The sequence below is a fragment of the Neltuma alba genome, unplaced genomic scaffold (assembly GCF_004799145.2).
Source record: "Neltuma alba isolate B1F8T4 unplaced genomic scaffold, ASM479914v2 tig00011591_pilon, whole genome shotgun sequence".
NCBI lineage: Eukaryota > Viridiplantae > Streptophyta > Magnoliopsida > Fabales > Fabaceae > Neltuma > Neltuma alba.
Genome location: NW_021636244.1, coordinates 399,523 through 415,869, shown reverse-complemented (window position 1 = coordinate 415,869; position 16,347 = coordinate 399,523). Strand labels below are relative to the sequence as shown.

Below are 16,347 nucleotides of genomic sequence, written 5' to 3'. Positions count from 1 at the left end.
GAAAACGCGTCCTCAGGGGCGGGGGGCGACCGTTGTTGACTTGTATGCAAGGATGTGGCCATAAGACAGGAAGCCAATGATTCAAGAGCAAATATAAGATTAGGTCAGTGACCCGAGCAAGATGGCCATGATTTTTCTTCTACTCCTTCCTTTCCTACTTCTCATCCTAATTTCCTCGTCCACATCCGATGACATTGCCGTTTCCTGGGGGCAGACTATTGACGAAGGCAATCTTACGGAGACATGTTCAACTGGAAGATACTCTTGCGTACTAATTGGCTTCCTTTCGAGCTTTGGGGATGGCCAGACCCCTCAACTCAACCTCGCAGGTCACTGCGCCCACAATTGCTAGCTGAAAGTGGACGATCGGAGGAAAATGTGTTTGTGGGGAGCAATCGTTGTTGATTTGCATGGATGGATGTGGCCATAAAATGAGAAGCAAATGGTTTAAATTTTAAACGCAAGAGGAAATACGAGATTAGGTCAGTGAGGTGAGCAAGATGGCCAAAAGTTTTCTATCTCTCCTTCCTTTGCTGCTTCTCATCCAAATTTGCTCCTTCAAATCTGATGACATCGCTATTTACTGGGGTGAGAACGTCGATGAAGGCAATCTTCGAGAAACATGTGCAGTAGGAATATACTCTTTTGTATTGATTGGCTTCCTTACGGTGTTTGGGAATGGCAAAACCCCTCAACTCAATGTTGCAGGTCACTGTGACCCTTCTTCATCATCTGGGTGCACCAGCATTGGCACGGAGATCAAATATTGTCAACGACAAGGGGTCAAGGTAATGCTCTCTCTTGGAGGAAGATCTATGGGTTATTCTTTATCTTCCTCAAAGGATGCTCAAAATGTTTCTGATTACTTATGGAACAATTTCTTCGGCGGAAGCTCATCTTCACGCCCACTTGGAGATGCCAAATTGGATGGCATTGATTTTGACATAGAGAATTCTGGGGAATACTGGGAGGACCTTGCAATTTACCTCAACTCACATGGCACGGATAGCCAGAAAGTGTACTTATCAGCAGCACCTCAATGCCCATTTCCTGATGCTCATCTTGGCACTTCGATTGATAAAGGTGTTTTTGACTTTGTTTGGGTAAAATTCTACAGCAATCCTCGCTGCCACTATTCAGAGGCTAATACTAATGCATTTTTCAATGCATGGAACCAGTGGGCGACATCATTAAATGGGTCAAAAATATTCCTGGGTTTGCCAGCATCTCCCGAAGCAGAGGCAGGTGGCTATGTTCCTGCTGATTTGTTAAACTCTAAGGTACTTCCCACTGTAAAGAAGTCACCTAACTATGGAGGTGTGATGTTATGGTCAAGGTACACAGATAGATTGAGCGGATATAGTAAGCGCCTTCACCTTGGTCCTCTTTGCACACCTCAAAGTGCTCCCAAATGCAGGAGCCATGACAATGGTTTTGAAGAAAGTTTTGGTTACATGTCCACTGATAGTATTAAGGTTCACGAAAGAGAGAATATTAGTGGACAGTGTTGTGAGATCATATGCCGGAACAATTGTTCTTGTGAGGCTTATGCACCGGTTAATAGAATTAACAAAACTGGATGCCAGATGTGGCTTAAAGGAACTAGGTTCATTGAAGATGCAGAGTCAAAAGGACAGTCCATTTATATTGTTAGACTTAGGCAAGAAGGTATGCCCTGTTTCATAAACTGCGTTAGGCTATATTATATTTTTGCTTGTTCTGCAATGCGCATTGACATGGGTGTTTGGTTTTGTTTTTGTTTTTAAGTGATTTTATGTTGTACAAGGTAAATGAGTAATTTGGTCTCATAAAGTCTAAAAGTGATCTTTTGAAGCTTTCCAATCCTTATGCTATTATATTCCTTCGGCCCTTAACATATGACATAATTATTAAGTTAATTTTGATTCTAAATATAAGACCTATTTCTCATATTTATCAATTTTTTGTAAATGACCCCTATAGATATTCTCTCAATCATAATCAAGTAAGTGAGGGAGGGAGGATATTAAGAAAGATGATTATGATATTTTAGGAAAAACATGTCATTTTTTACAATTAACTAACTTACCTAACTTCCTTAATCTAATCAAATTAGTTAAACAGGTCTTATATTAAAGATCGGAGGAGTTTGTCATTTTTTTTTTCTATTAAGAAATGTTGCAAGTTGCATCACATATCTGTCTTTCATGAGTCCTCCCTATTTTTTGGTAAACAAATGGTAACCTCCATTTAAAATTGGCTATATCATATCCACGCGTGACTTGAAAATCATATTGTTGTGAACTGTAGTAAGCAAGTGGTGGATATGGCTTATCATTGCAGTGGGAGGAAGCCTAGTATTACCTCTGATATGCTACTTATGCTATGCCTCATTGAGAAAATACAAAGCAGAAGGTAATAACTACCATATAGTATTGATAATATCCAAATAATCACTGAGTTAAGGTCCTCTTGGTGACTCGTACTTCTATGTCACATTACCAGTGGATAGGAAAACCAAGCAAAAGAAGATATTACATGAAATTGGAGGCAATGCGATGATTTCCATGGTGTATGGCAAAGCCAAAAGAAACAAGAAAAATGGGAAGGAAAGGAATGAGGTTGAAATTTTCAGCTCTGAGTGCATTGTGGTTGCCACAAACAATTTCTCAGATTCTAACAAGCTAGGAGAGGGCGGTTTTGGTCCTGTATATAAGGTAATGTGTATATGTGAGAGGTAGAGTGAGAGAGAGAGTATTGAAATTAGAAACTACATGGATATGAACTTTGTACAATAATATCATCAGGGGACACTACCCGATGGGCTGGAAGTTGCAATAAAACGACTGTCTAAAAGTTCTGGACAAGGGCTTACAGAATTCAAAAATGAGGCTAAACTTATGGCTAAACTACAGCACACTAATCTTGTGAGGCTTTTGGGGCTCTGCATCGAAAGAGATGAAAGAATTATAGTTTATGAGTACATGCCTAACAAAAGCTTGGATTTCTACATATTTGGTAGGTTGTCTTTTACATTCAACAAAATTATGAATGTTTTAGCGTACGTGTCAAGCTTTCTAATAAGCAGTTTACCCTCTGACAGATGCAAGCAGAAGAAATGTACTAGATTGGGAAAAACGGTTTAGCATCATTGAAGGAATTGCCCAAGGACTTCTTTATCTACACAAATATTCAAGACTAAAGGTCATACATCGTGACTTGAAGGCAAGCAATATATTACTTGATGAAGAAATGAATCCTAAAATATCTGATTTTGGCACGGCTCGAATATTTGAATTAAGAGAATCTGAAGAAAACACAAATAGAGTAGTCGGTACACGGTAAGTTTATGAACACAGTTCATTTTAATCACTTTCCATGTGACTCTTGATTGATTCGGGATTCTAACATTCATTTGCTTTGTTGTTACTTAAGTGGCTACATGGCTCCAGAGTATGCAATTAATGGCATTGTTTCAATCAAAACAGACATATTCAGCTTTGGTGTGTTGCTAATAGAGATTCTTAGTGGCAAAAAGAATAACAGTGGATTTGATTTAGATCGTCCTTATAATCTAATAGGATATGTAAGTCTCTGAAACAGCTATTTCTTAAATCCAATATATATATATATATATATATATTATTCTAATGACTGATCTGTTAAGCTTTTGATGGATGCTGGGGTTTTTTTAGGCATGGAAGCTCTGGAATGAAGGTAGAGTTTTAGAGCTAATGGACTCAGGATTAGATGAACCGAGCGTGCAAAACAAAGTGCAGAGAGGAATTCATATTGGCCTCTTGTGCGTTCAAGATCAAGCAAAAGACAGGCCTTCCATGTTAGATGTAATTTCTTTTCTGTCAAATGATTCTATTCAACTTGCCAAACCAAAGCAGCCAGCATACTTTATCGGTGACGTTGAGGAAGAGTCTGAGCTACATGACATCAGGCATGAACATTATTCCACAAATTATGTCACAATCTCTAATCTAGATGGTAGGTAACTGGTCCCTTGTGTATACACTACGATTAATGATTTTATTTTCTTTATGTAGAGATCTACGAGTAAAACTATATGCTTTCTGATTACTTGCTGAAAATGCGTTGTTTTGGGGTTGTAACATCACTTTAGTTGTTAGAATTTTCTGTGTTTCTTTGACTTTGCGATAAGCTCAGAGTTTTTTTTTTCCCCTTCTCCATGGTTGTTTACCAATAAGAAGACAACCTTTAGCCCAGATTCTGAATGGTGATGAAGCTCTCGATTTTTATTAACATATCAAATTTCTTCCCATTTTATTGGTTGCTTGAATTTCTCTTTATGGTTGTTCTGGATTGTCCTGTAGGAAGCTTCTCTTGCCTAAGAGATCAGACTTGTTCCTGATCTTGTAGAGTATTTTACAATAAATAATCAAACTTTATTGTTACAGAAAAGCATGTTCGAAGCGTCATTCTATTTGAATTTAATAACACTTAAATTTAAATTATTCATGGTGTTATATGTGCAAGATATTCAAAATTAAACTAATTAGTTGGGGAAGTAATTCAAATGTCAGTGTTAACTGGGACCAATTTAATGGTAGCTGTAACACAACTTAAACATATAAATATATGATATTATAAGAAATATGACATGTTTTTTCTAAAATATTATAATCATCTTCCTTAATATCCTCATTCCTTCTTTTACTTGATTATGATTGAGTAAGTATCAATAAAAATAATTTTTAAAAAATTGATAAACATAAAATATAGGTCTTACATTTAGAACTAAAATCAATTCAACAATTAGGTCATGCATTAAAAATTGGAGGAGTAATATTTAAGTAATAACCACATTAATTGTGCATAACACACTTGATCCAACATAACTTACTAAACATATACTACTTCTGCTTTTAATATGAGAACTAAATACTCAAAACTCTTGACCAGATTAATTAAGAAATGAATATTTAAGTTTTAATACTATTCATTGCGAGTGGTTAAGAGTGTGCATTTGGATTTGGAAGAGTTATCTCCAATTAGATGCAATAATAGTTGAATGTGACTCAATTACCCATATTTAAAAAAAAATCATATTTAGAATGGAGGGATGTGCGTGCACATGGATTTAAATTAAAGCAATGGGCGGTGTTAACTGTAGATGTTGGTATGGTAGTTGGAGGCCCCAAAGCCAGTTGGTCCCAAGAGCTTACAGTTCTGTTTGTCGGTTTTGCAGGCCCGCATCAACCTCACTTTCGATGTTTCACTTTCTTTCCAACCGAGCCATCTGCGTAGTCCACTGTTTCTCTCGAGAAAATCTGCACATTTTCTTAGAGTTTGAGATTCAAAATTTAGTAAAAGCCACTCAACATCCCTTCATGATCTTTTTTCATTATGTCTTTTTTTTTGCCCCTTCTTTATTGTCTTCACCAAAAACAATACTACCTCCGGTTCTTAATATAAAATGTTATTTGATTTTTATTTTGATTTTAAATATAAGATCTCAATTCTTTTTATCTCTCGTATTTATACATTTTGTCAAGGTAGTCTTTTTAATAATGGTAGTTTTAACCAATACACTTGATTAGTAAAGATATTTTAGAAAAGACAATACCTATTTATTACAAATAATTAATTTAACTTATTTTTTTAATCTTATCAAATTAGTTAACTAGCCCTTATAATTAAGACAGGAGGTAGTATAATACTATAAAGGATCCAAAAACGAGGGGCTTTAGTGGATTATATTTTCTTTTGATTGTTGAGATCTTAACATCGTTTTATATTTTTTGAATGAACTAAAATATCTATTACCTGAATTTAATAAAAAAAAAACAATAACAAGGTGAAATTATTATTCGTCACATTAAATAATTTATTTTAAGCGGAAAAATTCTTTTGCCATCGTCCTTGAAATTGTTAGCAAAAGAAATTTCGTCAAGGGTATAGTAGAAACTGTTGACCATCTCATTATTGTAAGGATAATTAAATAAATTTAATTCATATATTTTATAAGATCCATGAAATTAAAATATTTTACCAAAAACACACTTATTTATATGCATATTTTCTAAATAACCTGACAGTCTTTTTTTAAAAAAAAACAAAAAACAAAATCATGCGAATCCAACCTCAAAAGGCTTTATGTTGTGCACTTCATCTCCAAACTAACAGTATTATATAAATATATATATCTTTCATGTGACATCGTAATTATGACTTTCTTATATTATTTTCAGTTTAACAACATAAACATTAGCTCTAGCAAAAAAAAAAAAACTTAAATATTAGTTCTTAATATTATTTATGTATATAAGACTTAGAATTTAGGGAAAATTGCAATTAGGTCACAGCCAAGAAAATTAAATACAAAAAGGTCTCTTAAATATGAAATTATTCTGAAGCCCTAAGGGACTTTTTTATAATAAATTTTATTTGTTTAATTACCAAATTGTCCTTATTATTTTTTTAAAGTTTACATGGACAACTGAAAGAGTAGTCATTCACAACTTAGATGCAAAAATTGACAATTATCGCGGCAAGTATTGACAACACATCTTCTCAGCACATCACAAAATGTAATACATAAGTCGTCAATACCTGCCCTGATAGTTGTCAATCTTTGCATCTTGAGTTGTCAACCACTGCTCTTTTAATTGTCAATACAAACTTTAAAAAAAAAAAAGAAGGGTAATTAGGTAATTAAACAAATAAAATTTATTGTAATAAGGTCCCTTGAAACTTCAGAATAATTTCATAATTTCAATAGATTTTTTGTATTTAATTTTCTTGGATGGGATCTAATTGTAATTTTTCCTAGAATTTATATTAAATATATAGTCTTGATTGGTTGGGTGATGGTGGTGTGGGAAGCATGCACGTTCGTAATTATGTGTTATATTTATATATATATATATTTATATAAAAGAGGCAACACAACCCATTCAGTATGTTTTAGTAGTTCACTGCCAAAATTCATTCCCTCTCTCTCCTCTCTTCCTCTCCTTTCTCTCTGCTGTTTTTCTTCTCTCTAACAGATTCACTCCCTCATCATCTCTCTCCCCAACCTCTCAGGTATGATCTCTTTCTCTCCCCCTCTCTTTGAGATCTCTCTGTTTGTTTTTGCGTATCAGAGGAACAGTACAGCTTTTGCATTCGAGTATATGTTGTTTAATAATATGTTTGTTTGGCTATTGTCTTGTTTCTTCTGTTTCGTTCACAGGCATTTGTGATAGATGGGAATCTGAAAGAGGAGAGAGTAGAAAGTAGAAACTCGGTTTTCCGTATTCACATTTTGGTCAGTCGTTGGTTGGTTTTGTTCTACGATTATGGGTGTGTTTGGATGAAACCAAACCGTGGTTTGGAAAAGTGATTCTGGAGAATAGATTCTGGAAAAAATAGATTCTGTGAAGAATAGATTTTGTAAAAAAGTGATTCTGAGAAGTGAGAGTGTTTGGATAGTTGTTATCAGAAGCACTTTTTATATATACAAATTACTAAAAAAAAGACATAAGTTAATATGATAATTACAGAAAAAATAGATTTTATGATATATTTTAATTTGAAGAAATAAAATTGTTAATAATATGTTTTTTACCAACATAATTAATAATACATAAGATAATATAATTAATAAATAATTAATGTCTATATATATTTATAAAATATAAGATTAAATATATTTATAAAAAAATATGTTTATAAAAAAAATAACAAGATACATATCATATAGGCCCACACACTCTCCCTTTTTTCTCCAAAAGCAAAAAATTTTGCTTTTTCCAAAACCATGGTTTTGGAGTCAAAACCATGGTTTTGACCCAAAACCATGTTTTTGGTTTTTGGAGAGGCTGTTTGGGTAGCATTTTCCCCAAACCATGGTTTGGGTCCCCAAACCATGGTTTGGGATGCTATCCAAACAGAGCCTATATGTCTTAGGTGTAATTACGTTGTCTGTCTCTAAATTCACAGTTTATTCGGTTACTGACATACTATCTACCCGGTCCTTGATATAAGAATTAGTTGATTAATTTGAGTAAATTGATAAAGTTTATTGAGTTAGTTATTTATAATAATTTGGTGTTGTTTTCCCTAAAATATTCTTGCTAATCATATATTAGTTAAAAATATTATTTGATTGAACTTTTAATATGTGTAACTATCATAATGACTATTTTAAAAAAAAATAGATAAATATAAGAGACAAAGTAGATTTGAGTTTTATATTTAGGATTAAATTAAAAGTAAGAGTAGCTTTTATATATTAAAGACCAGAAGTAGTATATAGTTAGCAGTAATTGATCACTATTTTTTTTTAAGAAAAATATGGTTGATATTCATATCATATATTTTTTAATGTATTTTTTTAATTTATTTAGAGGGACACAGCTTAAGATTACAACTTAATTACAAGTGAGATCTAATCACGACCTTCCACATAAAGAAGTTCTTAAACGTCATTAATTAAGCCACGAGACTATGGACTTTAACAATGAAATCTTCATAAAATGTTTTATAAACAGAAACAGAGAGAATAAAACGCGACACTATATATATTTAAAGAAAAATTACACTCACGTCTCACAGAAGACAATTAATTTAAAAAAAGTCCCTAAAAATCCTGAAATAATTCTGAAGTCCCCAGCGACTTGGGTGTAATTAATTGTAATTGTGAAATTACTTATTTACTCCTATTAATTTTATTGTAATAATTCATTTACAACCTCAATAGTGGCTGTTGACAACCCGAGAAGAAGTGGTTGACAACTTCGGCAGTGCTCCTAACAACTCACTCTGTGGGATTCCAGGGGCATTGCCGAGGTTGTTAACCACCTCTCCTCGGGTTGTCAACAACTACTGTTAAGGTTGTAAATGAATTACATTGGGCTCAAATTAATATGGATAAATAGGTAATTTCACAATTATAATTAATTACACACAAGTCCCTAGAGACTTAAGAATTAGGGAAAAAGACAAAAAAATATTACTTAAACTTCATAATCCCCAAATAGTATGCTAAATTTGAAAAATCCCAATTTGGTCTCAAAAGACCAAATTGCCTTTCATTTTAAATATTATTTTTAAAACATCACAGCCCCTACTGGCCAGCCGGTCACCGGAGGTCCGACGGCGGCTATCACCGGAGCTCCGATGATCAACTGACAATTGGTCACCAGAGCTCCGTCGGTCAGAAAATTTTTTTTTTGAAATTTTTTACAACTTCAATATAATGGTTAACAACTTTTGTAATGCTATTAACAACTTCAGTATAGCAATTAACAACAGGTTTTCTGGGAAATTCAACAAACTTCGACGACCGTAAACAATTTTTTTGAAAATTTTTACAACTTCATTATAACCGTTAACAACTTTTGTAACGCTATTAACAACTTCAGTATAGCAATTAACAACAGGTTTTCTGGGAAATTCAACAAACTCCAGCGACCGGAAACAATTTTTAAAAAATTTTTACAACTTCAATATAACCGTTAACAACTTTCGTAACGCTATTAACAACTTTAGTATATCAGTTAACAATAGATTTTTCGAAAAATTCAACAATTGGTCGCCAGAGCTCCGGTGGAGGAAAACAATTTTTTTTCAAAAATTTTACAACTTCAGTATAACGGTTAACAATTTTTGTAACTCTATTAACAATTTCAGTATAACAATTAACAACAGGTTTTCTGGGAAATTCAATAAACTCAGGTGACCGGAAACAATTTTTTTGAAGATTTTTACAACTTCAATATAACCGTTAACAATTTTTATAACACTATTAACAACTTTACTATATCAATTAACAACAGATTTTTTGAAAAATTCAACAACTGGTCGCCAGAGCTCTGGCGGAGGAAAACAATTTTTTTTGAAACTTTTACAACTTCAGTATAACGGTTAACAACTTTTGTAATCCTATTAACAACTTCAGTATAGCAGTTAACAACAGGTTTTTGAGTTTGTTAAAGGCATTATTGAAGTTATAAAAATGTCACTTTTTGAATTTTTTGAAAAACTTATTGTTAACTGTTATATCGAAGTTATTAACTGTTATATTGGAGTTGTAAAAATTTTTAAAAAAACGTAATTGTTAACGTTATACTAAAGTTGAAAATTTTTATAACTTCAGTATAGCGGTTAACAACTTTTATAATGCTATTAACAACTTCAATATAGCAATTAACAACAGGTTTTCTGGGAAATTCAACGAGTTCCGGTGGCCGGAAATAATTTTTTTGGAAAATTTTTACAACTTCAGTATAACAGTTAACAACTTTTGTAACTCTATTAATCACTTCAGTATAGCAGTTAACAACAGGTTTTTCAAAAAAATTCAAAAAGAGGCATTTTTATAACTTCAATAATGCCTTTAACAAACTCAAAAACTTGTTGTTAACCGCTATACTGAAGTTGTTAATACGGTTATAAAAGTTGTTAACTATTATACTGAAGTTGTAAAAATTTTCAAAAAAATTGTTTTCCTCCGCCAGAGCTCTGGGGACCAATTGTTTAATTTTTCAAAAAATTTGTCGTTAACTAATATAATAAAGTTGTTAATAGCGTTACAAAGTTGTTAACGATTATATTGAAGTTGTAAAAATTTTCAAAAAAATTGTTTCCGGTCATCGGAGTTTGTTGAATTTCCCAGAAAACCTGTTGTTAATTGTTATACTGAAATTGTTAATAGAGTTACAAAAATTGTTAACCGTTATACTGAAGTTGTAAAATTTTTGAAAAAAAATTGTTTTCCTCCACCGGAACTCTGGCGACCAATTGTTGAATTTTTTGAAAAATCTATTGTTAACTGATATATTAAAGTTGTTAATAGCGTTACGAAAGTTGTTAACGGTTATATTGAAGTTGTAAAAATTTTTAAAAAAATTGTTTCCGGTCACCAGAGTTTGTTGAATTTCCCAAAAAACCTGTTGTTAATTGCTATATTGAAGTTGTTAATAACGTTACAAAAGTTGTTAACAGTTATATTGAAGTTGTAAAAATTTTCAAAAAAATTGTTTCTAGTCACCGGAGTTTGTTGAATTTCCCAGAAAACCTATTGTTAATTGCTATACTGAAGTTGTTAATAGCATTACAAAAGTTGTTAACTGTTATATTGAAGTTGTGAAAAATTTTTTTAAAAAAATTTCCAATCGATGGAGCTCCGGTGACCAATTGTCGACTGGTCGTCGGAGCTCCGGTGATAGCCGTCGCCGGAGCTTTGGTGACCGGCCGGCCAGTAGGGGCTGTGATGTTTTAAAACTAATATTTAAAATGAATGGCAATTTGGTCTCTTGAGACCAAATTGGGATTTTTCAAATTTAACATACCATTTGGGGATTATGAAGTTTAAGTAGCATTTTTCTGTCTTTTTCCCTAGGAATTATTTCAGGATTTCCAGGGACCTTTTTGAAATTAATTGTCTTCTGTGGACCTGAGTGTAATTTTTCCTATATTTAACAACATACAGACTGTTATTTACAGTTATTAAACATGTTTATAATAATAAAAAGTTTGAATTGATTGCCTTTTTTCTTGGCTGTTTGCTTAATTGATTGGAAAATGAGGTGGAAAATGGTACTGCGAGTGAGTATTATGGCTGTGATTCGTTTTAGTTGCGGCTAACTGTTCATTTCATATGATTGATTTCTTCTATCCCCTGGCATTTTCCCCTGCCAAGACTGAAGATGTTATACTTTAATCGTCCTTTAATAAAATTTGACGTTAGGAATATAACTTTGGGCAACAGGATTAGAATTCACGAGTTGCAGGCTTAAACGAGAAATCTTGTTTTTAAATTTGGGATGATTGTCGTGAAAAACCAGAACTTCATGGCTTGAATTTATTTTCTTTCTTTTGTAAGCCGCTGGTCGGGGTTAATTCTTGCTGTTTCTTTCTCCAGCAGCTTTCAGTGATACTTGGGCCTGACTGGATTATAGTTTTTTGTTATCTTGTAGGATGAGGTACTCGAGTCTTCTGAATAGATGGAAAAGAGATTCTTGATATGGAAGTTTATAATGATCTGTGATGCCCCAGTGAAGTATCATGATTTTAGGAGTTTGTGCCATACTTTGATGAATTTATCATGTTTAAATAGAAGGACCTAACTCTATGAAGCTCTGGTCTGATCAGTGTTATCAATCTCAGATGAATTTGAGTGGAGTAATTAAATCAAGTATTTATGAGCGATTGCACTTGACACTGCTGGCAAAAAAAATCCATATAAATAGTCTAACCACTCAGAAGTCTTACAATAAATGGGACCGTATAGTAATTTTTTATTTTAAAATCTATATTTATTTTATAAACGTCAGCATTATCTACTGATGTAATGCAGTAAACTTTGAATCTTTATAGGATAAAAAATCTGATCAGATTTTAATGGATATTACTATTTTGGGCTTATCTATAAGAAACAGATGATACCATGATGGAGTCCGAAAGTAGTACCATTCAAACCATGCTGAGATTGTTGCCAGACGGAGACGAGCATCAAGAGGAGTGGCATATTGTGCAGCATTCACAAAATATGGGAAGGAGGAAGGCCAAATTATGAGAGGAAGGTCTAGGAATTAGGAGCGGACTAACAGAGTAATTGACCGCCCCAAGCAGACGAATAGGACGCTTTTGCGTGGAACCAACCAAGGTCGTAATCACAGTCAATAAATATTCAACATCCAACGAGAAAGGATTGGCGGTGACTTGTACGAAAAAGTTGCAAGGAAAAAGAAAACTAAGCGTAAACCGGGAGGAAAGAAAAGGACGAAAGGACGAAAACGCGGCCTCGGGCGTCAACCGTTGTTGACTTTTATTCACGGATGGGGCCACCATAAGACAGGAAGCCGATGATTCAAGAACAAATATCAGATTAGGTCAGTGACCCGAGCGAGATGACCAGGATTTTTCTTCTCTTCCTTCCTTTCCTCCTTCTCATCCTAATTTCCTCTTCCGCATCCGATGAAATTGCCGTTTACTGGGGTCAGAGCTTCGACGAAGGCAATCTTGCGGAGACTTGTGCAACTGGAAGATACTCTTTTGTACTGGTTGGCTTCCTTTCGACCTTTGGGGATGGCCAAACCCCTCAACTCAACCTCGCAGGTCACTGTGACCCTTCTTCTTCATCTCGGTGCACAGCCATTGGCACACAGATCAAGCATTGTCAACAACAAGGGATCAAAGTAATGCTCTCTCTTGGAGGAGGATATGCGAGTTACTCTTTATCTTCCTCAAAGGATGCTCAAAATGTTTCTGATTACTTATGGAAAAATTTCTTAGGCGGAAGCTCATCTTCACGCCCATTTGGAGATGCCATATTAGATGGCATAGATTTGGATGTACAGCATTCTACACTACATTGTGTGGATCTTGCACGTTACCTCAAGTCACATAGCACTGATAGCCAAAAAGTGTACTTATCTGCGGCACCTCAATGCCCATTTCCTGATGCTTATCTTAATACTGCCCTTGATACAGGCCTTTTTGACTATGTCTGGGTACATTTCTTCAACAACCCTCCCTGCGATTATTCAGAAGCCAATACTAATAACTTTTTCAAAGCATGGAACCAGTGGGCGACATCCTTAGGGATCTTCAAATTGGTTCTCCTTGCACACCTCAAAGTGCTCCCAAATGCAGGAACCATGATACTGGCTTTGAAGAGCGTTTTGGTTACATGTCCACTGATAGTATTAGGGTTTACGAAAGTGAGAGTCTTGGGGGGCAGTGTTGTGAGACCATATGCCGGAACAATTGTTCTTGTGAGGCTTATGCACCAGTGAATCAAGCTAACAATACTGGATGCCAGATATGGCTTAAAGGTACCAGGTTCACTGAAGATGCAAGGTTAAAAGGACAGTCAATCTATCTTGTTAGACAGAAAGGTATTCCCCCCTGTTCCCTAACCAGAGCAAGGCTTATTTATTATTCTACCTCCGTTCTTTGATAGTTGACCAATCTAGGGAGGTTAAGAAAATTAAAAAAATTACTTAATTAAAGCATATGTTATATTATCTTTCTATAATACTCACATATGTCATTAGATTATATATAGGTTTCTGAGTTAGACAAATTTGTTTGGAAAAAAATGATAAATTTAAATTCTTTAAAATAATTCTTTTAATTTTTTTAATCTCTTCAAATTTGTTGACTAGGTTTTATATTAAGAATGGGAGGTAGTATTTTTACATGTTCTGCAATGCATGTTGACTTTTTTATATATCGGGAATAGTTTTGGAATCTTGATACTATTATTTACAGTTTTAAGTTGACATTAAGAAATCACTGCAACCTGCATTACACATCCGTCGCTTCATGATTCTTTCCCATTTTTTCGGTCAGCAAACTGATTCTGTCCCCAGCTCCAAGAAATCAAGTCAGAGAAGTTGACTAGGATCATAAAAGTATCATCTTTGTGAATATTCTTGAACAAAATGATTCAATCTAGCTCTCAGCCATTATTATAGCTGGTAAAAAAACCTTGCAGAATGATGAGTACTGTTTCTTTTCTTTCCTTTTTTTGAATAGGGAATGATAACTTCATTCAAAAGATAAGCAAAGCTATTACTGACCTATAAGAAAAACAGATAAATAAAAGCAACAAGGCCTATTACTTTCAGATGCATGATCAAAGATATATTACTAATACAGTAGTAGCTAAATGGGGGACCTATTAACCTCCATTTAAAATTTTCACTATCGTATCCGTGACTTGAAAAATCATATTCTGGTGAACTTTAGTAAATAGGTGGTGGGTGTGGCTTATCGTTGCGGTGGGAGCAAGCCTAGCATTACCTCTGATCTGCTACTTATGCTACGCTTCATTGAGAAAATACAAAGCAGAAGGTAATAATTACCATATAGTATTAGTAATATCCAAATAAAATACCGAGTTGAAGTCCTCTTGGTGACTTGTCTTGTCACATTACCAGTGGATAGGAAAACGAAGCAAATGAAGATATTACATGAAATTGGGGGCAATGCAATGATTTCTATGGTGTATGGCAGAACCAAAAGGAACAAGAAAGAGGCGAAGGAAAGACATGAGGTTGACATATTCAGTTTTGAGAGCATTGTGGTTGCCACAAACAATTTCTCAGATTCTAACAGGCTTGGAGAGGGCGGTTTTGGTCCTGTGTATAAGGTAGTGTGTGTGTGTGTGTGTGAGTGTGAGAATTGAAATTTGAAGCTACATTGATATAAACTTTGTACAATAATACTTTCAGGGGACACTAAGTGATGGGCAGGAAGTTGCAATAAAACGGCTTTCTAATAGTTCTGGACAAGGGCTTACAGAATTCAAAAATGAGGCTAAACTTATGGCTAAACTGCAGCATACTAATCTTGTGAGGCTCTTGGGGTTCTGCATTGAAAGAGATGAAAGAATATTAGTCTATGAGTACATGCCTAACAAAAGCTTGGATTTCTACCTATTTGGTAGGTTTTCTCTTGTATTCAACAAAGTTGTGAGTGTTCGAGCTTTCTAATAAGCATCTTACCTTATGACAGATGCCAGCAGAACAAAGGTATTAGATTGGGAAAAACGATTTAGCATCATTGAAGGAGTTGCTCAAGGACTTCTTTATCTGCACAAATATTCCAGGCTGAAAGTGATACATCGTGACTTGAAGGCGGGCAATATATTACTTGATGAAGAAATGAATCCTAAATTATCTGATTTTGGTATGGCTCGAATATTTGGATCAAGAGAATCTGAAGAAAACACAAATAGAGTAGTCGGTACACGGTAGGTTTATAAGCGGACCATTCATTTTTTGCACTTTCTATACAACACCTGACTGATTTGGGATTCTAATATTATTTTCCTTTGTTTCTGCTTAAGTGGTTATATGGCTCCAGAATATGCAATCAATGGTGCTGTTTCAACCAAAATAGACATATTCAGTTTTGGTGTGTTGCTGATAGAGATTCTTAGTGGCAAAAAGAATTACAGTCGATTTGATTTCGATTGTCCTCTTAATCTAATAGGATATGTAAGTTTCTAAAAGAACTATCTCTTAAAATCCAATATATTTTATTCTAATAACTGATCTGCTACACTTTTGCTGGATGCTGGGATTTTCTTAGGCATGGCAGCTCTGGAACAATGGCAGAGCTTTAGAGCTAATAGAGCCAGCATTAGATGAACCGAGTGTGCAAAACAAAGTGCAGAGAGTTATTCATATTGGCCTCTTGTGCGTTCAAGATCAAGCAAAAGACAGGCCTTCCATGTTAGATGTAATTTCTTTTCTGTCAAATGATTATATTCAACTTGCTAAACCAAAGCAGCCAGCATACTTTAACGGTGACGTTGAGGAAGAGTCTGAGCTACATAACATCAAGCAAGAACATTATTCCGCAAATTATGTCACAATTTCCAATCTAGATGTCAGATAA

At 34.3% G+C, this 16,347-nt stretch overlaps 3 protein-coding genes across 4 annotated transcripts; all 3 read left to right on the top strand.

The window, feature by feature from the left end:
* Positions 1 to 451: 451 nt before the first annotated feature.
* LOC114715455 (G-type lectin S-receptor-like serine/threonine-protein kinase CES101) lies at positions 452 to 4,143 on the top strand. Of its 2 annotated transcripts, none has more exons than XM_028900324.1 (7): positions 452 to 1,668; positions 2,290 to 2,394; positions 2,485 to 2,696; positions 2,895 to 2,997; positions 3,083 to 3,320; positions 3,415 to 3,565; positions 3,675 to 4,143. In XM_028900324.1, the coding sequence occupies exons 1-7, from the start codon at positions 501 to 503 to the stop codon at positions 3,981 to 3,983; spliced, it is 2,286 nt and encodes a 761-aa protein (XP_028756157.1). In that variant the 5' UTR covers positions 452 to 500; the 3' UTR covers positions 3,984 to 4,143. The 2 variants fall into 2 exon arrangements, with proteins under 2 accessions (XP_028756157.1, XP_028756156.1); XM_028900323.1 differs by having other exon boundaries at positions 2,787 to 2,997.
* A 987-nt stretch (positions 4,144 to 5,130) lies between these two features.
* On the top strand, positions 5,131 to 13,541 carry LOC114715404 (hevamine-A-like; the record flags this gene model as incomplete). The annotated part of the gene is made up of 6 exons (XM_028900246.1): positions 5,131 to 5,180; positions 6,999 to 7,035; positions 7,184 to 7,258; positions 8,693 to 8,781; positions 9,056 to 9,143; positions 12,828 to 13,541. Coding segments are annotated over exons 1-6 (1,053 nt in total), but the record flags the coding sequence as incomplete, so codon positions are not given.
* A 1-nt stretch (position 13,542) lies between these two features.
* LOC114715403 (G-type lectin S-receptor-like serine/threonine-protein kinase CES101) lies at positions 13,543 to 16,347 on the top strand. The gene is made up of 7 exons (XM_028900245.1): positions 13,543 to 13,835; positions 14,692 to 14,796; positions 14,883 to 15,094; positions 15,177 to 15,387; positions 15,460 to 15,697; positions 15,794 to 15,944; positions 16,039 to 16,347. The coding sequence occupies exons 1-7, from the start codon at positions 13,628 to 13,630 to the stop codon at positions 16,345 to 16,347; spliced, it is 1,434 nt and encodes a 477-aa protein (XP_028756078.1). The 5' UTR covers positions 13,543 to 13,627.

Coding starts and splice junctions, on each gene's coding strand:
- LOC114715455 (XM_028900323.1), top strand. CDS start 501: ATGGCCAAAAGTTTTCTATCTCTCCTTCCTTTGCTGCTTCTCATCCAA. Junction 2,998..3,082: donor CTTGGATTTCTACATATTTG/GTAGGTTGTCTT, acceptor ACCCTCTGACAG/ATGCAAGCAGAAGAAATGTA. Junction 3,566..3,674: donor CTTATAATCTAATAGGATAT/GTAAGTCTCTGA, acceptor GGGTTTTTTTAG/GCATGGAAGCTCTGGAATGA.
- LOC114715403 (XM_028900245.1), top strand. CDS start 13,628: ATGTCCACTGATAGTATTAGGGTTTACGAAAGTGAGAGTCTTGGGGGG. Junction 13,836..14,691: donor CTATCTTGTTAGACAGAAAG/GTATTCCCCCCT, acceptor GGTGAACTTTAG/TAAATAGGTGGTGGGTGTGG. Junction 15,945..16,038: donor CTCTTAATCTAATAGGATAT/GTAAGTTTCTAA, acceptor GGATTTTCTTAG/GCATGGCAGCTCTGGAACAA.